This window comes from Phalacrocorax aristotelis, chromosome 11, assembly GCF_949628215.1.
Source record: "Phalacrocorax aristotelis chromosome 11, bGulAri2.1, whole genome shotgun sequence".
Lineage (NCBI taxonomy): Eukaryota > Metazoa > Chordata > Aves > Suliformes > Phalacrocoracidae > Phalacrocorax > Phalacrocorax aristotelis.
Window position 1 is genome coordinate 12,213,693 of NC_134286.1, and position 24,625 is coordinate 12,238,317.

At 49.5% G+C, this 24,625-nt stretch overlaps 2 protein-coding genes across 2 annotated transcripts; both read left to right on the forward strand.

Moving 5' to 3' along the window:
* The first annotated feature begins 83 nt into the window (after nt 1-83).
* On the forward strand, nt 84-11,237 carry LOC142063347 (nuclear pore glycoprotein p62-like). Its single transcript, XM_075106991.1, has 12 exons — nt 84-548; nt 1,408-1,808; nt 3,240-3,350; nt 3,746-3,874; nt 4,955-5,050; nt 5,494-5,599; nt 5,751-5,895; nt 6,287-6,336; nt 6,460-6,594; nt 7,291-7,402; nt 8,278-8,344; nt 11,018-11,237. Exons 1-12 carry the CDS (start codon nt 262-264, stop codon nt 11,107-11,109), a joined length of 1,731 nt encoding a protein of 576 aa, XP_074963092.1. The 5' UTR covers nt 84-261; the 3' UTR covers nt 11,110-11,237.
* A 1,334-nt stretch (nt 11,238-12,571) lies between these two features.
* LOC142063349 (nuclear pore glycoprotein p62-like) lies at nt 12,572-23,699 on the forward strand. The gene is made up of 12 exons (XM_075106994.1): nt 12,572-13,007; nt 13,870-14,270; nt 15,702-15,812; nt 16,208-16,336; nt 17,417-17,512; nt 17,956-18,061; nt 18,213-18,357; nt 18,749-18,798; nt 18,922-19,056; nt 19,753-19,864; nt 20,740-20,806; nt 23,480-23,699. The coding sequence occupies exons 1-12, from the start codon at nt 12,721-12,723 to the stop codon at nt 23,569-23,571; spliced, it is 1,731 nt and encodes a 576-aa protein (XP_074963095.1). The 5' UTR covers nt 12,572-12,720; the 3' UTR covers nt 23,572-23,699.
* The last annotated feature ends 926 nt before the right edge of the window (nt 23,700-24,625 follow it).

Below are 24,625 nucleotides of genomic sequence, written 5' to 3' on the forward strand. Positions count from 1 at the left end.
AGCGGCGGCGGGAGGGGCCAATAGCTGTTGAGGGCGGGAAGCCCCGGCCGGTGGCTGGGCGGTGGCGGAGAGGGGCGGGCGCGGAGCGGCGGCGGCAATGTGCGTCATCGGGGAGCGCCGCGGTTCCGTGCGGTGCGGCGCGGCGCGGAGGGGCCGGTCGGGGTTGGGCCGCGCCGCGGGGGCTGGGCCGCCGCCGTCGTCCCCTCCCGCGCCCGGGTGTCCCGGCGGTGGCCGTGCGTGCTCCTGCAGGCCGCAGCCGCCATGAACCAGTTCAGCCTCGGGTCGGGTGCGGCGGGAGGCGGCTTCACTTTCGGCACGCCGAAGACGGCCGCCACGACGGCCACGACCGGCTTCTCCTTCTCCACGCCTGCCGCGTCGGGGGGCTTCAGCTTCGGGAGCGCGGCCCAGCCGCCCGCCAGCAGCCAGCCCGCCGGGCTCTTCTCTTTCAGCACGCCGGGCGCTGCCGCGCAGCCCGCCAGCTTCAGCTTCGGGACGCCGGCCACGGGCACGGGCACGGCGGCGCCGGCAGCGAACGTGTTCCCGCTGGGGTGAGCGGCGCGGGGGCCGGCCGGGCCCGTGGTGGGGGCGCTGGCTTTCCGGAGCGGCCCTGGCTGCTGCGGGCGGGCGGGTGGGTGGGTGATGCCCCCTCGTTGCTTTGGAAGCGCTTTGCGAGAAATTCTCCAGGGAGCAAAGCTGTTGGTGTTATGCCTTAGGGTTCCCGCTGCGCTATAGCACTTTGGGAAAAGCGTTCGGTGAGACCCGTTGCTTGTCGGTGCTGACGTTTTCAGATGGGTGTTAAGAAGAAGCAGTTCCACACTTCGGTCTGCAGTTGGGGTACAGGCGCTGGCTTGAAGAAATGATAAAGCTTTGCATCCGAGCATAAAATGTCTTGCCCTTTCCAATGGGAGCGTGGAGAGCTCGGGATGTTTCTTCAGCCAAGTGAGACCATTCTGCCCTTAGGAAAGGCTGTAGGCTCTGAAGTGATTCTTCTGAACTGCTGCTGTGGAAGCTTGCCAGGTGGGAGCAGTGGGAAGGGAGCTCAGATTGGGGCTAGCAGTAGAAGTTAGTTGAAAAAAAAAAAAAAAAGCGTCTTGTGTAGAGGAAGTGAAAAGGGTGTTTAGGGGCTGAGAGGATAAGCACCTTTGCTTACGCTGCCTTGAGGGTCTTCTGGTGCCTGGATGGGTGGAGGGAATGAAGGGGGAGTCATTATAAAGAGACTTGACAGAGGGCTGCCCATGACAGGAGTTGGAGTACAGTCTTTGCCAAAACTGAGACACAAACCTGGTCAAGTGCGTCCCTTTTTGCAAGGTGGTTTCTGCTGTCAGCAAACGGTCTGTGAGAAAGGTGACTCAGTACTTGACTGGGCGTATGTCTCAAACAGATTGGCTTTTTTCTTTTCTTCTCTAGGGCAAATGCACCAAAACTAAACTTTGGAGGCAGCACTGCAACTCAAGCTACTGGAATCACAGGGGGCTTTGGATTTAGTAGCTCTGTACCGAGCAGCGTGCCCTCAAGTCAAGGAGCAGCCCCTTCTGGCTTTGTATTTGGATCTGCGGGCACCACCACCGCCGTCACCACCACCACCACCACCTCCGCTCAGTCTGGGACAACCGGCGGGTTTACTTTCTCCAGTGGTACCACAACTCAGGCCGGAACAAACAGCTTCAACATCGGCACGGCGGCTCCACAAGCAGCATCCACAGGGTTGACCTTTGGAACGGCACCCGCGGCTGCTGCCACCACTGCTGCCAGCTTAGGAGCTGCCACCCAGTCAGCAGCCCCCTTCAGCCTAGGGGGGCAGTCCGCAGGTGGGTGCCTGGGCTTGAAATGGGAGCTGTGTTGAGGATGCTTGTCAGAGGGGAGGGAGGGCAGCCAGGGATGGTGTGGAGGTTCTGCAGCCTCCTGCTTCCGCTGGTGTGAAACAAAGCGAGTGGCTGGAGTCAGTGGTTTTTCTGACATGCTTACCCAGGCTCTTCAGTGGTGAGTTATAGTTGCTCTTTAGCCTTCAGCACGCTGCTTTCCTGGGAAGTAGATGTCTCCAACCTCATGTCTTACTGGACTTGTACTGATCATTTGTTTTTTGAGGCCAGCAGGTAACGCAGACAGAAAACCCCATCCATTAGGATCCCAGAAGGTGTGCCTGAATCCATTTGTTTCTTCACATTACAGTACTTGGCAGAGTTTGAATGTGTGTTTAACTGAGCTAGAGAGTTTGTCTCTTGCCTAGGGCAGTCTGGCCAAGCAAAGCATGTGTTTGGGGAAGTGTTTCAGGACAGCACCTTGGTCTGGCTGATTTTTGTGCTAAACCGCTGTTTCACTTTCCCGTGGCAAGAACCCGCCTGCCGTGGCAGAGTCTGGCAAAAGTTAGGTTTGCAGCTTTTGATTTACTTGTTGGTGTGATAGCGCTGTCCTCAGAGAGAAGGTCGTCAGCTCTGGGGTGAGTGTGACGTTCATCTGTGATAGAATCATTCTTGAAAGCCCTTGTAGGTAGTGAGCTCATCAGCCCTGGTTCATTTCCTGGGCAGCAGCTGTGGTTTAGCCCCTGTTGGCAAGTAAGCCCCACATAGCCACTTGCTCGCTCCCCCCCATTGGGATGGGGGAGAGAATCAGAAGACTACAAGTGAGAAGGCTCGTGGGTTGACATAAAGACAGTTTAATAAGTAAAGCAAAACAAGGAATTAATTCACTGCTTCCCATGGGCAGGCAGGTGTTCAGCCATGTCCAGGAAAGCAGGGCTCCATCAAGGGTAATGGTTATTTGGGAAGACAAAGGCCATCACCCCGAATGTCCCCCTTCCTCCATCTTCCCCCAGCCTTATATGCTGAGCATGATGTCACATGGCGTGGGATATCCTTGGGTCAGTTTGGGACAGCTGTCCTGGCTGTGTCCGCTCCCCTCACAGCTTCTTGGCCCGCGGCAGAGCATGGGAAGCTGCAAAAGTCCCTGGCTGGTGTAAGCGCAACTTAGCAGCAACTAACGCGTCTCTGCGTTATCGACACCGTTTTCAGCACAAATCCAAAACGTAGCCACATACTAGCTACTGTGAAGAAAATTAACTCTATCCCAGCTGAAACCCGGCCAGTAGCGCAGAGTATTTGTTACGCTGACTATGAATGTTTTTTCTTGTTATTGCTTCTAACTTGACCATTGCTGTGATCAGTGGAAACTACAGTAGTAGATCAGTGGAAACTCTGTAGTAGAAGGTTGGTCTTTTATTTTGCTTATGTGACTCGTTCCAGGTCTAAACTTTGGGTCATTGCCTTCAACGGCAGCCACTAGTGCACCCACGGCAACGCTGACTACTAGTACCAGCCAGGGACCTGCTCTGTCCTTTGGAACCAAACTGGGAGGTAGGATGTGATTTTATGTGAATTGCAGTGAATTACTCAAGGCTCTGTGAGTCTGCTGTCCTTCTGGGAGTAGTTTTCTAAACTGGAGTCTGGAAATGGGCTAGAAGTGTTTGTTACTGTGAATTTGCAACGGCATCGGTAATCTGTGACAGTCCATACAGCCATTGAACTTAGTATCCTATATTTTTTATTGCGCCCCACGAGCCAGGTTCTGTTCTGTACTTCTTGCTAGAGCACAAGGTTAAAGGGTACGTTGGGAAAGAGATAGCGTTGAGGTAGAATAAGAGGAAAAATAGTTAAAAATTCCTACATCCATAAAGACCCGGTGTAGATAGGCAAATTTGTATCCCATTCTGAGCTTGACTGTACAAGATCTATGTTTTTTCTGTTTGTAGTACCATCCACAGCTGCTACAACAGCCTCTACCGCCACAACCTCCGTTCTTGGTTCAGGGGGGCCTACGTTGTTTGCGTCTGTAGCGAGTTCTTCAGCATCGACGTCTTCTACCACCACGGGCCTCTCACGTAAGTCAGAATGTACGGCTTTTACCCACTGGGGGACTAAACGAGCAGCGTGGTTGGTGCTACCTGTCAGTAATGGAGCCGCAGATGCTGGGGTAATATGGGAGGGTTTTGTTCCAACCAAAGGTTGCTTTAGATTCAGAGTGGGCAAGCAGCAGTTTGAGCTGTACGTGGATTCTTTTATTTCTCTGCCTGGGTAGTATCGCCACAACTGAGCCTTCCAGTGATGTTTAGCTGCTGTCTTCCAGACCCCAGTGCCCTGAGTGTGGTTACGTCCGCCTTTGCCTCTTGCATTAGGTGTTCACACTTCTTTAGGAACAGTGGCCTGTGACAGTGGAGGATGCAGTGTGGTTAAAGAGTAGTATTGACACAGCTGTATGTTTACAAGTTCCTCTGGTAATACCTGGCCAGTTTCTTCCTGGGAAATGATTTTTATAGCGGGAAACAGTGTCTGTTTTCTGAGCACCTACAGTTTGCAGGTACCTTGTACACCAGCCTAACAACTTGTATTTTTAGAAGCTCTACAGTGCTTGCGTTGCTACTGTAGTTCCAGAGGTGACCTTAATCTTAGTGTTTAAGAATGCTTTTAAGCTAACGGGCGTTCTCTGTTCATCACGATGTCTGAAACCTTGTCCTTAGCTGATAATAGGTGGGTTGTTTCCAGGCAACCGAGATGGATGTGAGCAGCGTTTTCCCTGTAGTATGTGTAACTGTATTGCTTTAGCAAGTAGACTCCTGCAGAGGTTGCATTTCCTGCCTGCCAGCGTCCAGTACCCTTTGCTTATTTTGGTGTTTGATGGCAGTTCTATTTCGAATTATCTAACACTGGTAAGGAGGAGCGACGGTAGCTTGGCACCTGTGTTGATAACTTTCCTGGGGGAATCGCAGAGCATTCTGGCTGTTTGGTAGCTTCAGCCTGCCTTTTTTCCTGTTGTGTCTGGGTGATCCTTCAACTGAGCGGTGACCCTGCCTAATAGAAATAAAGACCAGTTGGAGGTGGATGAGCGGGCAGGGTGGAGCTTTTCAAAGGGGCACTGTATTTAATGGGTTACGCAAACTCTTTGTGTTGTCTTCTGTTTACAGTTGGTGCCCCTTCCACGGGGACATCCAGTCTTGGAACGCTTGGATTTGGCTTAAAAGTTCCTGGAACAACAGCTGCTGCAACGAGCACTGCCACCAGTAAGAACTGGATGCTGGAAGTAGCTGAAGAGAAGGAAGCCTGACTTCATTGCTCTGTAGTAGCGTAAAGGGCCACGCTGGTGTGGTAGCACAGCAGTTCTGATTTCTGATGCCCTCCGGCAACTGAAAATAACACAGTATTTCTTTCTCTGATCCTCCTTTTCCGTCTCTCCAAATGCACAGTTCCTTGTGACTCCTGAGAGCCTGTGCACAGCAAAGGCACTTTGGCTTTGATGTTCTGGATTGGAGCAAGCGAAGTAAATGGGTTAGCTGCTCCTTCTCCAGCCTGCCTGTGCAGGTGCAGAATTGGTCTAAGAGGTGAGGGAGAGGTGTCCCGATGGGGGAAGGGAGAGGGCAAAGACTTGCAGGGAGTGTTAGGGAGAGGTGTTTTGTGTTTCACTTCTGCCCCATTAATCTGTTTCTTCCATAATCTCTTCTTTCAGGCACTACTACTGCTTCTGGCTTTGCTTTGAATCTGAAGCCGTTAACTTCCGCTGGCACCATTGGAGCTGGGACTTCTACAGTGGCCATAACCACAACAACCACCAGGTGGGTATTTTGTAACAACCGACTGTTTTCTCTCTGAGGCGAGAGGCAGTATTAATGCTGGTATCTGGTGGAGGAGGGGGAGATGAGTGGTGTCATGTCTATAGTTTGGTTTTTGATCTTGTGTTCTGTACTGTCTCGCACTTCCTCTCAGCGCGCCTCCAGTGATGACCTATGCCCAGCTGGAGAGTCTGATAAACAAGTGGAGCCTGGAACTGGAAGACCAAGAGAAACATTTTCTCCATCAAGCCACGCAAGTTAATGCCTGGGATCGGACGCTGATAGAGAACGGTGAGAAGGTAAGGTGACATCCAGTGTAACCTGATCTTGCTTGCTTAGCTCCTTAAAGGCCTTAACTGTTACAGAGGCAACAAGCCATCTAGCGGGACTTTCTACTTGTGAAAATCCAGATGAGAATTATGTCTGGATGCTTGTGAAAGACTCCCTGTACGCTGTGTAGGCACTGGAGCTTGGAAATCTGTGAGTTTTCACTGTGATAACAAGTTATCTTAGGGTGTAGCTTTGAAAGCCAAACCTCCATTGTTGAATTTTTGGTCTGTAAATCCCGACGTAACTGTTCCTTGTTTCTAGTAGACGTTTGCGTGGTGCTGCTTTCTCAGTTCTACCGCTGCTCTTTTATGAGTTGACTTTTGAGTTTTCACAGTTTGACTAAGTGTCTTCTGTTTCCAGATTACTTCATTACACAGAGAAGTAGAGAAAGTGAAGCTTGATCAGAAGAGGTATGGAGCCATGAACACCTGGGATGATTTTGTTTCTTTTTTTGCATCTTGTTGCATTGTGGTATGGCCAATCTAGAATGTATGTAATCTCTAAGTGGAGGCTGTAACGTTTTCTCTTCTCAGACTGGATCAGGAGCTAGACTTCATTCTGTCCCAGCAGAAAGAGCTTGAAGACTTGTTGACCCCTCTGGAGGAGTCTGTGAAGGAACAGAGTGGGACTATCTACTTGCAGCATGCGGATGAAGAACGGGAGAGGACGTAAGAGGGAAAAATCTGCTTTGGACTTACGATGAGCAGACTAATGTGGCGATGATCAGTCAGCAAGAAGTGGAGTTGGGATGCGTGACAGTATTGATCTATGAACGGCCCTTGTCAAACACATAGTCCTGTTTTATACATGGCAGCTTAGATTTTACGCATTAGAAATAGGGGAATTGCAACTGGAAGCCCTTGAATCAGCATGAAAACCTGTTTGGGTGTCGGTCTAATCAGCTGCCTGGGCAAAGGTTACTAATTCTGGCATAACCTCTGAAAACTAGTGATGATGTAGTGACAGAAGTGATGAGAGCAGAACGCATTATGTGTGGCTCAGGTGTCCTTGTAAGCCTTACGTGTTGATTTGTAGCAGGGTAATTAAAATAAGCGTTTGTCTGATTCAGGAGAGAGAAACCTTGAAGAGTCTGGACTAGCTGGTTCCCTCAGTTCTGACAAAACCTTCCAGAAGGCCCTCCATACTGTTGCTTGTCTGTCTCCCTCTGTCTGTCAAGAGAAGGAGGTTAGGAGTTCCTTCATCTGTGTGATAGAATGCCTCTCGTGGTGCTGTTCCCACGTATCTGCCAGCCGTGGTTGAAAGGCATGGAAGCTAGTTCTGATGGCCCAAACTGGGGTGACTGGGAGGAGGTGTTCTGAAGTTCACGTGAAATATTCTGAGCTTGGTTCCCGTGTGTTTTGCAGCTATAAACTGGCTGAAAACATAGATGCTCAGTTGAAGCGTATGGCCCAAGATCTGAAGGACATCACTGAACACTTGAATACATCAAGAGGCCCAGCAGATACGAGTGACCCGGTAAATCCAGACTTTATTTTTTATATGTTGGTAAGAGACAAAGGTTATTTAACAGCTGTACCTCTTTGTTTGTCTGCTCGTGGATAATCTGCTGCTTGTGGTTCCAAGCTTGGAAGGATATTATGTTTTGTCTTTGGGTTGGTTCTGTTTGTTAAACCTGCATTATAGCACAGCACGAGCCAGCCTGACTCGCATACTTACTCTGCAGTTCTGTTAATAATTTTCAGGGTATCTCATCCTGGTACGAACTCTGGATATTTGTTGTTGTCTATTTTTTGCCTAGATTACAGCTTTGTTTCAGCAGCTTTGTTTAACGTTGATCCAGCTACATGCTCCACCACTCACATCCTCCTTGTGACAAATCTAAATTTTGTTCCGAGCGCCCTCCGTAGCTGCTTTTTCCTTTTACTACTTTGGTATCCTCATGAAAACAAGATCTGAATTGTCAGCTGTTCCTGATACGTATTAAATGGATCTTCAGTACTCCTTGTGGCTTTACTTGAGAAGCTTTTTCTGAGTAAACATTTCCTTTCAGTATTGCAGACTGAGTTTTTTCCCATTCCTTTTTACTTTTGCCACCCCGGGGCTAAGGTGCTGAACGTTGCAGTGGTTCCTAGGTCTAAATTGGAATAAGCCTAAGACACAAGCGTATGTACACTCTAAACCTGTCAGTTTTGTTGATGGTAAAGAGAAGCGAAGCAACAGAGGCGCTGCGCAGGCTTCCCTGGGAAAGTGGCTGCTAAGTTAGTGGAGCTGTACGTATGAGAAATTTGACCGCATCCGTGTTCCAAAGGCAGGGACGGGCAGGCTGTTGTCTTCTGCTCTTGGTTTTTATGTAATGTAACAACTGACCTGCACCTTCTCTTTGTGCTCAGCTTCAGCAGATCTGTAAGATTTTGAATGCACACATGGATTCATTGCAGTGGATTGACCAGAACTCAGGTGAGGGTCGTCTTGCAGCTTTTTGGGAATGTAAGTTGGAAGCATGTGGCATGTGTGCAAGTGTTTCTTGACCATAAATGAGTCGCTGGAGATCCCTGAGGAACTTTCTCCTCCGCATCTTTAATTACAGTGGTCCCTTCTGTGCTTGAATTCTCCTCATGCGCATTGAAGGCCTCTGCTGAGAAGTAGTTCCCGGGAACTGCTAGTGTTCGACCAAAAAGCACTGATTGAAACGCATCAGTGCAAAGCAGAGGACTTGAAAACGTTATGCTTTGTTCTGTCAAGCTAAGGTTAAATCTGTCAACTTCTAAACTGTTGTGGGGTTTCCCTTTGGAACGGGAGGACTGGGGGGGTTGTGCGTGTGTTTAACGTGACCATCCTCCCGCCGCCCCCAACAGGAAAGCCATATCCAGGTAAGACTGAGCAGCATGCATTTATCTACGTGCGTGGTAACTGGAGTGTGGGAATGTCACAGGAGCAATAACTTGAGCTGTAGTGCGGAGCGGAAGATGCACTCGGTAGTGAAAACTCGGTGGCGAAGTTACTGTTGTTCTTGTCGCAGATCATTACCCTTCACTAGTATATCGTGGTAGCATACTAAAAGCAAACAGGAAAAGGAACTTTTCTCACAGGGAGTGCCTCCTTGTGAGGGGTTCAGGAATTCTACGCAGTTTTGATTTTAACTGATGTTAGCAGCCACACGGGGGCATGGCAGAATAAAGCAGTGCTCTTCTCACCAGCACCACATTGCAGTGTCTGGCTGTTGTGCTGAGAAAGTGCCCGCAGCTGGTGTAGTTGCTGGGTGAGAGCAGGCATAGTACTGTCCATGTTTTAGTAGTATATTGCCAGCTTAGGTCAGGATTTAATTTGGCTTTTTGTCCCAGAACATATATGCTAATTTCTGCATTCCAAACTTGCCTGTATTGGGAAATCGGGTGCAGCTCCTGAGGCGTCAGAAGTCTGACTTTAGAGAAGGTGTGTGAAAACAGCAGCCTGTTTCCTTTGAATTTTCCTAGACAGGAGACCCATTTGTTCCTCTATCATTCAGTACCGATGAAACTGTCTTATCAGTTCATCACGATTCATTCTCTGTGCTGGGAAATGTACGTCTGAAGAAACGGTTCATCTTCATTTCACTTTCAGACAAGAAAGAAGCAATAAGCCTAGGAAATTGCCAGTTTTAAAACAGGTTAACGTATCTCTCTGTTTCTGTGGGGTTCTTGGTGAGGAGGAGAATTCCTGCTACTGTGTGCACTGAAGTGGTAGGGTGGTCAAATGGTGCCGTTTTGAAGTAGCCCTTCAAGTAGCCCTTGCCATTAGTAAATTGAGTAGGCCTGGGAAGGACACGTTCCTTAACATCCTTTCTGTATGGACAAAAAATAATTAACCACTCCTCCCCCCAAAACCAGAAGTAGGACGTTCGTGCTGCAGGTGATGTTATCACTTTTGTTTCCTGTGGAACATCTCCATGACTGTTTCCCACAGCCAGTGGTCTTTTCTAGGCATACTCATGCCCAGTGGCTCTTAACTTGTCTGACTTGTTAAACAGTTATGTGCCGCTGTGGCACTTGATTCAAATGGCTGTTAACCTACGCTGCCGCAATTAAATGGACTTGCTGAAGGTGGACGCAGGGTGGTGCTGGTTCCACAAGTGGAAGGAGTGTTTGGGCAACGCCTTGCTCTGAGCGTCTGCCTCTCCCTGAGAGGCCAGGAAGTCTTCTCTTTCGTAGTCAGAGCCGAATTCTGAGTTGAGCGAGAGGTATCTGTGAGACAGTGAAGCAGACTGCCATTTTATGCCGTAATAATTTTTGTATGGAGGATTTTTGAAAAGTGACAAACTGAAATGTGTTGCTTAATATGTTACTGGGAGATTCTGGGTTTGGCGAAATAAAAGCTAACCTGGAATCTCTCTCATGAAGCCACAGGCTGACATAATGCCGCAGCCCTGTTGAATAGCTTCTGATAAGCTTCCGTGGAATGAAATGAGAAATTGCTTTAGCTTGTGCCAGGACTTTTTGTATATTGCGATGCCTGCTGCATTTAAAGTTGATGATCAATCAGTGGCTTACGTACTTCCAGATCAGTGGTCTGCAAATAACAGATGATCTGTGTTGTGGCTGCAAGTGCTCTGCAGCTCTTTATGTGCTTGTACTGTCTTTTCTGTGTTTACGTCAAAAGCTTGTAATGGCTGTGTGAGATGCTGCAGGAAAGCACGTATATACTTCTAACGGGTTGTGTGGTTTGCCTGTAACTTGCGCAGTTCAGAGCGAGCTTAGCGGGAGGTGGGTAGGGAGAGCTGGTTTCTAGAGCAATTGCTTTTTCTCCAGCTGCAGACCAGCTTGCAGTTCCTGTTCAGGGAGGGTTTGCTCTGCCCTCTGACGCAGTGCCCGGGAACTACGACAAACTGGCATGGCCAACAGTGTCAACGGCGTGTCCAGGACTCTCCCGATCCTGGCTGCCTTTTCCCTGAATGCCTCCGAATACTTTTTCGACAGTCGTCTTTGCCTTGGAGGGTTAGCAGTGCTTTGTGTTGGGTTTTTGTCCTTCTTTGTGCACTGTCAAACCTGAGTGACTGTCAAAGTCAAAATGTTTTTCTTTCTCATTCTGCAGGCTAAGCAGTGCAGGGTTGTGTTTTAGGGTGATGGTAAGATTAATCGCTTGTTTCTCCCACAGCCGTGCTGCAGAGAAAGGTAGAAGAGGTGACAAAGGTCTGCGAGAGCCGCCGCAAGGAGCAAGAGCGCAGTTTTCGGATCACATTTGATTGAAAGACACAAAGCTTGAAGGGTTAACCTAAAGCGTCCACAGAAAACAGAGGTGGCTGGGGACCTCGGTCTCCCAGTTGCGATCTGGGTTTGTTTCTTTTCTTGCAATAAAATTTGTTGTTTGTTCCGAAGCCTGTCTTTCCAGTGTCTGACTGGAATTCACCCACTCCAGTCTGAGAGACCACGTGAAGTTGTGCTGGAAGCGTGCGCTCCTTGTCTCTGTTCTTTGTAACTGCATGCGGACCGGCGAGATACACAAATGCTGCCCTTGAGGGATTTAAGCAGCGTGTGACTCCATGGCTGAGCTCTCCAGTACTGAAATGTATCTTGAATATGTTGAAGCGGGACTTCATAAGCTTTTATTCAGGTCCTTACAGAGATGGTTTGATGAAGAGCTGTCCCTCAGAGGAGCTGCAGCAGCGTGAGAGACTCAGATTCCTCATACCACCAGCTAGAGTTTGTGTTTAAACTAGGTAGGCTTCCACTTGTGAAGACGGGCCTTGTCTGCTGTACTTTTGGCAATAAACTGCTTTTGTGCTGGTACCTGGAAGCAGAATTTCTACGCAATTAAAATGAATAGATGTGCCAGTAGAAAAATGGTGTTCGTGCGGTGATTTGGGGTAGCGTCGCTTGTTCAGGTGTAAGGTTGTGGGAAAGAACGTGGTCAAGGAGGCTGCTGCGCAGAGTGCTCGAGAGAAGAGGCAGCGTTGTATCAGTGCTTTCTGATAGTGTGATTTGCATGTGCATTATATAATGTATCTTTACTAACGGGGCAGTGAATGATCACCTGCTTAGCAGAACGTCCCTCATGCTCCATTCTCCTTGGCCCTTTATGCTTCTATTCTGCAAAATGCTGAAGGGGTGCAGATAAATGCGTAGTGGGCTTTGTCTTCCCTTTGGCTGCCTGCACCCCTCTGCCTTGTGTATATTGTCCTCTGAGAAAAGAGAAGGGCCTGCTTATGGGAGTAGTTTAATGTTTTTAAAGGATGGTCTCGTTACCTTGGCTCAGCGCTCGCCCTGAGGCGCCAGGAAGGGTCCTCATGCAGGGTGCCTGCCCACCCGCCGTGCTCCAGGCGGGTTTAGAACAGCTCTGGCTCCAGGCCCAAGCTCGGGGCCGGCGGAAACCCGCCCTCACCGTGGCTCCCGACCCCGCGGTGGGGCACCGTGGCGGCCACGCCCCAGCGGCAGCGCACAGCCGCCCTGACCCGCCCGAAGGCCGCGGTGCCGCCTCACGGCCCGGAGCCGCCCGCCGGCACCGGACGCGTCCCCCGTCACCGCGGCAACGGGGCGCCGCTGCCCCGCCCCTCCTCCTGCCGCCTCGCGGGCCAATGCGGCCGCGCCTGCCGCGAGCGGCGGCGGGAGGGGCCAATAGCTGTTGAGGGCGGGAAGCCCCGGCCGGTGGCTGGGCGGTGGCGGAGAGGGGCGGGCGCGGAGCGGCGGCGGCAATGTGCGTCATCGGGGAGCGCCGCGGTTCCGTGCGGTGCGGCGCGGCGCGGCGCGGAGGGGCCGGTCGGGGTTGGGCCGCGCCGCGGGGGCTGGGCCGCCGCCGTCGTCCCCTCCCGCGCCCGGGTGTCCCGGCGGTGGCCGTGCGTGCTCCTGCAGGCCGCAGCCGCCATGAACCAGTTCAGCCTCGGGTCGGGTGCGGCGGGAGGCGGCTTCACTTTCGGCACGCCGAAGACGGCCGCCACGACGGCCACGACCGGCTTCTCCTTCTCCACGCCTGCCGCGTCGGGGGGCTTCAGCTTCGGGAGCGCGGCCCAGCCGCCCGCCAGCAGCCAGCCCGCCGGGCTCTTCTCTTTCAGCACGCCGGGCGCTGCCGCGCAGCCCGCCAGCTTCAGCTTCGGGACGCCGGCCACGGGCACGGGCACGGCGGCGCCGGCAGCGAACGTGTTCCCGCTGGGGTGAGCGGCGCGGGGGCCGGCCGGGCCCGTGGTGGGGGCGCTGGCTTTCCGGAGCGGCCCTGGCTGCTGCGGGCGGGCGGGCGGGTGGGTGATGCCCCCTCGTTGCTTTGGAAGCGCTTTGCGAGAAATTCTCCAGGGAGCAAAGCTGTTGGTGTTATGCCTTAGGGTTCCCGCTGCGCTATAGCACTTTGGGAAAAGCGTTCGGTGAGACCCGTTGCTTGTCGGTGCTGACGTTTTCGGATGGGTGTTAAGAAGAAGCAGTTCCACACTTCGGTCTGCAGTTGGGGTACAGGCGCTGGCTTGAAGAAATGATAAAGCTTTGCATCCGAGCATAAAATGTCTTGCCCTTTCCAATGGGAGCGTGGAGAGCTCGGGATGTTTCTTCAGCCAAGTGAGACCATTCTGCCCTTAGGAAAGGCTGTAGGCTCTGAAGTGATTCTTCTGAACTGCTGCTGTGGAAGCTTGCCAGGTGGGAGCAGTGGGAAGGGAGCTCAGATTGGGGCTAGCAGTAGAAGTTAGTTGAAAAAAAAAAAAAAAAAAAAGCGTCTTGTGTAGAGGAAGTGAAAAGGGTGTTTAGGGGCTGAGAGGATAAGCACCTTTGCTTACGCTGCCTTGAGGGTCTTCTGGTGCCTGGATGGGTGGAGGGAATGAAGGGGGAGTCATTATAAAGAGACTTGACAGAGGGCTGCCCATGACAGGAGTTGGAGTATAGTCTTTGCCAAAACTGAGACACAAATCTGGTCAAGTGCGTCCCTTTTTGCAAGGTGGTTTCTGCTGTCAGCAAACGGTCTGTGAGAAAGGTGACTCAGTACTTGACTGGGCGTACGTCTCAAACAGATTGGCTTTTTTCTTTTCTTCTCAGGGCAAATGCACCAAAACTAAACTTTGGAGGCAGCACTGCAACTCAAGCTACTGGAATCACAGGGGGCTTTGGATTTAGTAGCTCTGTACCGAGCAGCGTGCCCTCAAGTCAAGGAGCAGCCCCTTCTGGCTTTGTATTTGGATCTGCGGGCACCACCACCGCCGTCACCACCACCACCACCACCTCCGCTCAGTCTGGGACAACCGGCGGGTTTACTTTCTCCAGTGGTACCACAACTCAGGCCGGAACAAACAGCTTCAACATCGGCACGGCGGCTCCACAAGCAGCATCCACAGGGTTGACCTTTGGAACGGCACCCGCGGCTGCTGCCACCACTGCTGCCAGCTTAGGAGCTGCCACCCAGTCAGCAGCCCCCTTCAGCCTAGGGGGGCAGTCCGCAGGTGGGTGCCTGGGCTTGAAATGGGAGCTGTGTTGAGGATGCTTGTCAGAGGGGAGGGAGGGCAGCCAGGGATGGTGTGGAGGTTCTGCAGCCTCCTGCTTCCGCTGGTGTGAAACAAAGCGAGTGGCTGGAGTCAGTGGTTTTTCTGACATGCTTACCCAGGCTCTTCAGTGGTGAGTTATAGTTGCTCTTTAGCCTTCAGCACGCTGCTTTCCTGGGAAGTAGATGTCTCCAACCTCATGCCTTACTGGACTTGTACTGATCATTTGTTTTTTGAGGCCAGCAGGTAACGCAGACAGAAAACCCCATCCATTAGGATCCCAGAAGGTGTGCCTGAATCCATTTGTTTCTTCACATTACAGTACTTGGCAGAGTTTGAATGTGTGTTTAACTGAGCTAGAGAGTTTGTCTCTTGCCTAGGGCAGTCTGGCCAAGCAAAGCATGTGTTTGGGGAAGTGTTTCAGGACAGCACCTTGGTCTGGCTGATTTTTGTGCTAAACCGCTGTTTCACTTTCCTGTGGCAAGAACCCGCCTGCCGTGGCAGAGTCTGGCAAAAGTTAGGTTTGCAGCTTTTGATTTACTTGTTGGTGTGATAGCGCTGTCCTCAGAGAGAAGGTCGTCAGCTCTGGGGTGAGTGTGACGTTCATCTGTGATAGAATCATTCTTGAAAGCCCTTGTAGGTAGTGAGCTCATCAGCCCTGGTTCATTTCCTGGGCAGCAGCTGTGGTTTAGCCCCTGTTGGCAAGTAAGCCCCACATAGCCACTTGCTCGCTCCCCCCCATTGGGATGGGGGAGAGAATCAGAAGACTACAAGTGAGAAGGCTCCTGGGTTGACATAAAGACAGTTTAATAAGTAAAGCAAAACAAGGAATTAATTCACTGCTTCCCATGGGCAGGCAGGTGTTCAGCCATGTCCAGGAAAGCAGGGCTCCATCAAGGGTAATGGTTATTTGGGAAGACAAAGGCCATCACCCCGAATGTCCCCCTTCCTCCATCTTCCCCCAGCCTTATATGCTGAGCATGATGTCACATGGCGTGGGATATCCTTGGGTCAGTTTGGGACAGCTGTCCTGGCTGTGTCCGCTCCCCTCACAGCTTCTTGGCCCGCGGCAGAGCATGGGAAGCTGCAAAAGTCCCTGGCTGGTGTAAGCGCAACTTAGCAGCAACTAACGCGTCTCTGCGTTATCGACACCGTTTTCAGCACAAATCCAAAACGTAGCCACATACTAGCTACTGTGAAGAAAATTAACTCTATCCCAGCTGAAACCCGGCCAGTAGCGCAGAGTATTTGTTACGCTGACTATGAATGTTTTTTCTTGTTATTGCTTCTAACTTGACCATTGCTGTGATCAGTGGAAACTACAGTAGTAGATCAGTGGAAACTCTGTAGTAGAAGGTTGGTCTTTTATTTTGCTTATGTGACTCGTTCCAGGTCTAAACTTTGGGTCATTGCCTTCAACGGCAGCCACTAGTGCACCCACGGCAACGCTGACTACTAGTACCAGCCAGGGACCTGCTCTGTCCTTTGGAACCAAACTGGGAGGTAGGATGTGATTTTATGTGAATTGCAGTGAATTACTCAAGGCTCTGTGAGTCTGCTGTCCTTCTGGGAGTAGTTTTCTAAACTGGAGTCTGGAAATGGGCTAGAAGTGTTTGTTACTGTGAATTTGCAACGGCATCGGTAATCTGTGACAGTCCATACAGCCATTGAACTTAGTATCCTATATTTTTTATTGCGCCCCACGAGCCAGGTTCTGTTCTGTACTTCTTGCTAGAGCACAAGGTTAAAGGGTACGTTGGGAAAGAGATAGCGTTGAGGTAGAATAAGAGGAAAAATAGTTAAAAATTCCTACATCCATAAAGACCCGGTGTAGATAGGCAAATTTGTATCCCATTCTGAGCTTGACTGTACAAGATCTATGTTTTTTCTGTTTGTAGTACCATCCACAGCTGCTACAACAGCCTCTACCGCCACAACCTCCGTTCTTGGTTCAGGGGGGCCTACGTTGTTTGCGTCTGTAGCGAGTTCTTCAGCATCGACGTCTTCTACCACCACGGGCCTCTCACGTAAGTCAGAATGTACGGCTTTTACCCACTGGGGGACTAAACGAGCAGCGTGGTTGGTGCTACCTGTCAGTAATGGAGCCGCAGATTCTGGGGTAATATGGGAGGGTTTTGTTCTAACCAAAGGTTGCTTTAGATTCAGAGTGGGCAAGCAGCAGTTTGAGCTGTACGTGGATTCTTTTATTTCTCTGCCTGGGTAGTATCGCCACAACTGAGCCTTCCAGTGATGTTTAGCTGCTGTCTTCCAGACCCCAGTGCCCTGAGTGTGGTTACGTCCGCCTTTGCCTCTTGCATTAGGTGTTCACACTTCTTTAGGAACAGTGGCCTGTGACAGTGGAGGATGCAGTGTGGTTAAAGAGTAGTATTGACACAGCTGTATGTTTACAAGTTCCTCTGGTAATACCTGGCCAGTTTCTTCCTGGGAAATGATTTTTATAGCGGGAAACAGTGTCTGTTTTCTGAGCACCTACAGTTTGCAGGTACCTTGTACACCAGCCTAACAACTTGTATTTTTAGAAGCTCTACAGTGCTTGCATTGCTACTGTAGTTCCAGAGGTGACCTTAATCTTAGTGTTTAAGAATGCTTTTAAGCTAACGGGCGTTCTCTGTTCATCACGATGTCTGAAACCTTGTCCTTAGCTGATAATAGGTGGGTTGTTTCCAGGCAACCGAGATGGATGTGAGCAGCGTTTTCCCTGTAGTATGTGTAACTGTATTGCTTTAGCAAGTAGACTCCTGCAGAGGTTGCATTTCCTGCCTGCCAGCGTCCAGTACCCTTTGCTTATTTTGGTGTTTGATGGCAGTTCTATTTCGAATTATCTAACACTGGTAAGGAGGAGCGACGGTAGCTTGGCACCTGTGTTGATAACTTTCCTGGGGGAATCGCAGAGCATTCTGGCTGTTTGGTAGCTTCAGCCTGCCTTTTTTCCTGTTGTGTCTGGGTGATCCTTCAACTGAGCGGTGACCCTGCCTAATAGAAATAAAGACCAGTTGGAGGTGGATGAGCGGGCAGGGTGGAGCTTTTCAAAGGGGCACTGTATTTAATGGGTTACGCAAACTCTTTGTGTTGTCTTCTGTTTACAGTTGGTGCCCCTTCCACGGGGACATCCAGTCTTGGAACGCTTGGATTTGGCTTAAAAGTTCCTGGAACAACAGCTGCTGCAACGAGCACTGCCACCAGTAAGAACTGGATGCTGGAAGTAGCTGAAGAGAAGGAAGCCTGACTTCATTGCTCTGTAGTAGTGTAAAGGGCCACGCTGGTGTGGTAGCACAGCAGTTCTGATTTCTGATGCCCTCCGGCAACTGAAAATAACACAGTATTTCTTTCTCTGATCCTCCTTTTCCGTCTCTGCAAATGCACAGTTCCTTGTGACTCCTGAGAGCCTGTGCACAGCAAAGGCACTTTGGCTTTGATGTTCTGGATTGGAGCAAGCGAAGTAAATGGGTTAGCTGCTCCTTCTCCAGCCTGCCTGTGCAGGTGCAGAATTGGTCTAAGAGGTGAGGGAGAGGTGTCCCGATGGGGGAAGGGAGAGGGCAAAGACTTGCAGGGAGTGTTAGGGAGAGGTGTTTTGTGTTTCACTTCTGCCCCATTAATCTGTTTCTTCCATAATCTCTTCTTTCAGGCACTACTACTGCTTCTGGCTTTGCTTTGAATCTGAAGCCGTTAACTTCCGCTGGCACCATTGGAGCTGGGACTTCTACAGTGGCCATAACCACAACAACCACCAGGTGGGTATTTTGTAACAACCGACTGTTTTCTCTCTGAGGCGAGAGGCAGTATTAATGCTGGTATCTGGTGGAGGAGGGGGAGATGAGTGGTGTCATGTCTATAGTTTGGTTTTTGATCTTGTGTTCTGTACTGTCTCGCACTTCCTCTCAGCGCGCCTCCAGTGATGACCTATGCCCAGCTGGAGAGTCTGATAAACAAGTGGAGCCTGGAACTGGAAGACCAAGAGAAACATTTTCTCCATCAAGCCACGCAAGTTAATGCCTGGGATCGGATGCTGATAGAGAACGGTGAGAAGGTAAGGTGACATCCAGTGTAACCTGATCTTGCTTGCTTAGCTCCTTAAAGGCCTTAACTGTTACAGAGGCAACAAGCCATCTAGCGGGACTTTCTACTTGTGAAAATCCAGATGAGAATTATGTCTGGATGCTTGTGAAAGACTCCCTGTACGCTGTGTAGGCACTGGAGCTTGGAAATCTGTGAGTTTTCACTGTGATAACAAGTTATCTTAGGGTGTAGCTTTGAAAGCCAAACCTCCATTGTTGAATTTTTGGTCTGTAAATCCCGACGTAACTGTTCCTTGTTTCTAGTAGACGTTTGCGTGGTGCTGCTTTCTCAGTTCTACCGCTGCTCTTTTATGAGTTGACTTTTGAGTTTTCACAGTTTGACTAAGTGTCTTCTGTTTCCAGATTACTTCATTACACAGAGAAGTAGAGAAAGTGAAGCTTGATCAGAAGAGGTATGGAGCCATGAACACCTGGGATGATTTTGTTTCTTTTTTTGCATCTTGTTGCATTGTGGTACGGCCAATCTAGAATGTATGTAATCTCTAAGTGGAGGCTGTAACGTTTTCTCTTCTCAGACTGGATCAGGAGCTAGACTTCATTCTGTCCCAGCAGAAAGAGCTTGAAGACTTGTTGACCCCTCTGGAGGAGTCTGTGAAGGAACAGAGTGGGACTATCTACTTGCAGCATGCGGATGAAGAACGGGAGAGGACGTAAGAGGGAAAAATCTGCTTTGGACTTACGATGAGCAGACTAATGTGGCAATGATCAGTCAGCAAGAAGTGGAGTTGGGATGCGTGACAGTATTGATCTACGAACGGCCCTTGTCAAACACATAGTCCTGTTTTATACATGGCAGCTTAGATTTTATGCATTAGAAATAGGGGAATTGCAACTGGAAGCCCTTGAATCAGCATGAAAACCTGTTTGGGTGTCGGTCTAATCAGCTGCCTGGGCAAAGGTTACTAATTCTGGCATAACCTCTGAAAACTAGTGATAATGTAGTGACAGAAGTGATGAGAGCAGAACGCATTATGTGTGGCTCAGGTGTCCTTGTAAGCCTTACGTGTTGATTTGTAGCAGGGTAATTAAAATAAGCGTTTGTCTGATTCAGGAGAGAGAAACCTTGAAGAGTCTGGACTAGCTGGTTCCCTCAGTTCTGACAAAACCTTCCAGAAGGCCCTCCATACTGTTGCTTGTCTGTCTCCCTCTGTCTGTCAAGAGAAGGAGGTTAGGAGTTCCTTCATCTGTGTGATAGAATGCCTCTCGTGGTGCTGTTCCCACGTATCTGCCAGCCGTGGTTGAAAGGCATGGAAGCTAGTTCTGATGGCCCAAACTGGGGTGACTGGGAGGAGGTGTTCTGAAGTTCACGTGAAATATTCTGAGCTTGGTTCCCGTGTGTTTTGCAGCTATAAACTGGCTGAAAACATAGATGCTCAGTTGAAGCGTATGGCCCAAGATCTGAAAGAGATCATTGAACACTTGAATACATCTGGAGGCCCAGCAGATACGAGTGACCCGGTAAATCCAAACTTTATTTTTTATATGTTGGTAAGAGACAAAGGTTATTTAACAGCTGTACCTCTTTGTTTGTCTGCTCGTGGATAATCTGCTGCTTGTGGTTCCAAGCTTGGAAGGGTATTATGTTTCGTCTTTGGGTTGGTTCTCTTTGTTAAACCTGCATTATAGCACAGCACGAGCCAGCCTGACTCGCATACTTACTCTGCAGTTCTGTTAATAATTTTCAGGGTATCTCATCCTGGTACGAACTCTGGATATTTGTTGTTGTCTATTTTTTGCCTAGATTACAGCTTTGTTTCAGCAGCTTTGTTTAACGTTGATCCAGCTACATGCTCCACCACTCACATCCTCCTTGTGACAAATCTAAATTTTGTTCCGAGCGCCCTCCGTAGCTGCTTTTTCCTTTTACTACTTTGGTATCCTCATGAAAACAAGATCTGAATTGTCAGCTGTTCCTGATACGTATTAAATGGATCTTCAGTACTCCTTGTGGCTTTACTTGAGAAGCTTTTTCTGAGTAAACATTTCCTTTCAGTATTGCAGACTGAGTTTTTTCCCATTCCTTTTTACTTTTGCCACCCCGGGGCTAAGGTGCTGAACGTTGCAGTGGTTCCTAGGTCTAAATTGGAATAAGCCTAAGACACAAGCGTATGTACACTCTAAACCTGTCAGTTTTGTTGATGGTAAAGAGAAGCGAAGCAACAGAGGCGCTGCGCAGGCTTCCCTGGGAAAGTGGCTGCTAAGTTAGTGGAGCTGTACGTATGAGAAATTTGACCGCATCCGTGTTCCAAAGGCAGGGACGGGCAGGCTGTTGTCTTCTGCTCTTGGTTTTTATGTAATGTAACAACTGACCTGCACCTTCTCTTTGTGCTCAGCTTCAGCAGATCTGTAAGATTTTGAATGCACACATGGATTCATTGCAGTGGATTGACCAGAACTCAGGTGAGGGTCGTCTTGCAGCTTTTTGGGAATGTAAGTTGGAAGCATGTGGCATGTGTGCAAGTGTTTCTTGACCATAAATGAGTCGCTGGAGATCCCTGAGGAACTTTCTCCTCCGCATCTTTAATTACAGTGGTCCCTTCTGTGCTTGAATTCTCCTCATGCGCATTGAAGGCCTCTGCTGAGAAGTAGTTCCCGGGAACTGCTAGTGTTCGACCAAAAAGCACTGATTGAAACGCATCAGTGCAAAGCAGAGGACTTGAAAACGTTATGCTTTGTTCTGTCAAGCTAAGGTTAAATCTGTCAACTTCTAAACTGTTGTGGGGTTTCCCTTTGGAACGGGAGGACTGGGGGGGTTGTGCGTGTGTTTAACGTGACCATCCTCCCGCCGCCCCCAACAGGAAAGCCATATCCAGGTAAGACTGAGCAGCATGCATTTATCTACGTGCGTGGTAACTGGAGTGTGGGAATGTCACAGGAGCAATAACTTGAGCTGTAGTGCGGAGCGGAAGATGCACTCGGTAGTGAAAACTCGGTGGCGAAGTTACTGTTGTTCTTGTCGCAGATCATTACCCTTCACTAGTATATCGTGGTAGCATACTAAAAGCAAACAGGAAAAGGAACTTTTCTCACAGGGAGTGCCTCCTTGTGAGGGGTTCAGGAATTCTACGCAGTTTTGATTTTAACTGATGTTAGCAGCCACACGGGGGCATGGCAGAATAAAGCAGTGCTCTTCTCACCAGCACCACATTGCAGTGTCTGGCTGTTGTGCTGAGAAAGTGCCCGCAGCTGGTGTAGTTGCTGGGTGAGAGCAGGCATAGTACTGTCCATGTTTTAGTAGTATATTGCCAGCTTAGGTCAGGATTTAATTTGGCTTTTTGTCCCAGAACATATATGCTAATTTCTGCATTCCAAACTTGCCTGTATTGGGAAATCGGGTGCAGCTCCTGAGGCGTCAGAAGTCTGACTTTAGAGAAGGTGTGTGAAAACAGCAGCCTGTTTCCTTTGAATTTTCCTAGACAGGAGACCCATTTGTTCCTCTATCATTCAGTACCGATGAAACTGTCTTATCAGTTCATCACGATTCATTCTCTGTGCTGGGAAATGTACGTCTGAAGAAACGGTTCATCTTCATTTCACTTTCAGACAAGAAAGAAGCAATAAGCCTAGGAAATTGCCAGTTTTAAAACAGGTTAACGTATCTCTCTGTTTCTGTGGGGTTCTTGGTGAGGAGGAGAATTCCTGCTACTGTGTGCACTGAAGTGGTAGGGTGGTCAAATGGTGCCGTTTTGAAGTAGCCCTTCAAGTAGCCCTTGCCATTAGTAAATTGAGTAGGCCTGGGAAGGACACGTTCCTTAACATCCTTTCTGTATGGACAAAAAATAATTAACCACTCCTCCCCCCAAAACCAGAAGTAGGACGTTCGTGCTGCAGGTGATGTTATCACTTTTGTTTCCTGTGGAACATCTCCATGACTGTTTCCCACAGCCAGTGGTCTTTTCTAGGCATACTCATGCCCAGTGGCTCTTAACTTGTCTGACTTGTTAAACAGTTATGTGCCGCTGTGGCACTTGATTCAAATGGCTGTTAACCTACGCTGCCGCAATTAAATGGACTTGCTGAAGGTGGACGCAGGGTGGTGCTGGTTCCACAAGTGGAAGGAGTGTTTGGGCAACGCCTTGCTCTGAGCGTCTGCCTCTCCCTGAGAGGCCAGGAAGTCTTCTCTTTCGTAGTCAGAGCCGAATTCTGAGTTGAGCGAGAGGTATCTGTGAGACAGTGAAGCAGACTGCCATTTTATGCCGTAATAATTTTTGTATGGAGGATTTTTGAAAAGTGACAAACTGAAATGTGTTGCTTAATATGTTACTGGGAGATTCTGGGTTTGGCGAAATAAAAGCTAACCTGGAATCTCTCTCATGAAGCCACAGGCTGACATAATGCCGCAGCCCTGTTGAATAGCTTCTGATAAGCTTCCGTGGAATGAAATGAGAAATTGCTTTAGCTTGTGCCAGGACTTTTTGTATATTGCGATGCCTGCTGCATTTAAAGTTGATGATCAATCAGTGGCTTACGTACTTCCAGATCAGTGGTCTGCAAATAACAGATGATCTGTGTTGTGGCTGCAAGTGCTCTGCAGCTCTTTATGTGCTTGTACTGTCTTTTCTGTGTTTACGTCAAAAGCTTGTAATGGCTGTGTGAGATGCTGCAGGAAAGCACGTATATACTTCTAACGGGTTGTGTGGTTTGCCTGTAACTTGCGCAGTTCAGAGCGAGCTTAGCGGGAGGTGGGTAGGGAGAGCTGGTTTCTAGAGCAATTGCTTTTTCTCCAGCTGCAGACCAGCTTGCAGTTCCTGTTCAGGGAGGGTTTGCTCTGCCCTCTGACGCAGTGCCCGGGAACTACGACAAACTGGCATGGCCAACAGTGTCAACGGCGTGTCCAGGACTCTCCCGATCCTGGCTGCCTTTTCCCTGAATGCCTCCGAATACTTTTTCGACAGTCGTCTTTGCCTTGGAGGGTTAGCAGTGCTTTGTGTTGGGTTTTTGTCCTTCTTTGTGCACTGTCAAACCTGAGTGACTGTCAAAGTCAAAATGTTTTTCTTTCTCATTCTGCAGGCTAAGCAGTGCAGGGTTGTGTTTTAGGGTGATGGTAAGATTAATCGCTTGTTTCTCCCACAGCCGTGCTGCAGAGAAAGGTAGAAGAGGTGACAAAGGTCTGCGAGAGCCGCCGCAAGGAGCAAGAGCGCAGTTTTCGGATCACATTTGATTGAAAGACACAAAGCTTGAAGGGTTAACCTAAAGCGTCCACAGAAAACAGAGGTGGCTGGGGACCTCGGTCTCCCAGTTGCGATCTGGGTTTGTTTCTTTTCTTGCAATAAAATTTGTTGTTTGTTCCGAAGCCTGTCTTTCCAGTGTCTGACTGGAATTCACCCACTCCAGTCTGAGAGACCACGTGAAGTTGTGCTGGAAGCGTGCGCTCCTTGTCTCTGTTCTTTGTAACTGCATGCGGACCGGCGAGATACACAAATGCTGCCCTTGAGGGATTTAAGCAGCGTGTGACTCCATGGCTGAGCTCTCCAGTACTGAAATGTATCTTGAATATGTTGAAGCGGGACTTCATAAGCTTTTATTCAGGTCCTTACAGAGATGGTTTGATGAAGAGCTGTCCCTCAGAGGAGCTGCAGCAGCGTGAGAGACTCAGATTCCTCATACCACCAGCTAGAGTTTGTGTTTAAACTAGGTAGGCTTCCACTTGTGAAGACGGGCCTTGTCTGCTGTACTTTTGGCAATAAACTGCTTTTGTGCTGGTACCTGGAAGCAGAATTTCTACGCAATTAAAATGAATAGATGTGCCAGTAGAAAAATGGTGTTCGTGCGGTGATTTGGGGTAGCGTCGCTTGTTCAGGTGTAAGGTTGTGGGAAAGAACGTGGTCAAGGAGGCTGCTGCGCAGAGTGCTCGAGAGAAGAGGCAGTGTTGTATCAGTGCTTTCTGATAGTGTGATTTGCATGTGCATTATATAATGTATCTTTACTAACGGGGCAGTGAATGATCACCTGCTTAGCAGAACGTCCCTCATGCTCCATTCTCCTTGGCCCTTTATGCTTCTATTCTGCAAAATGCTGAAGGGGTGCAGATAAATGCGTAGTGGGCTTTGTCTTCCCTTTGGCTGCCTGCACCCCTCTGCCTTGTTGTGTATATTGTCCTCTGGGAAAAGAGAAGGGCCTGCTTATGGGAGTAGTTTACTGACTGAGCGTGAAGAAGTGAGTTGGTTGTTAGCTTCCCCCCGCCCCCGGAGGGGGGGGGCTGTCTCAGAGATGCTATCG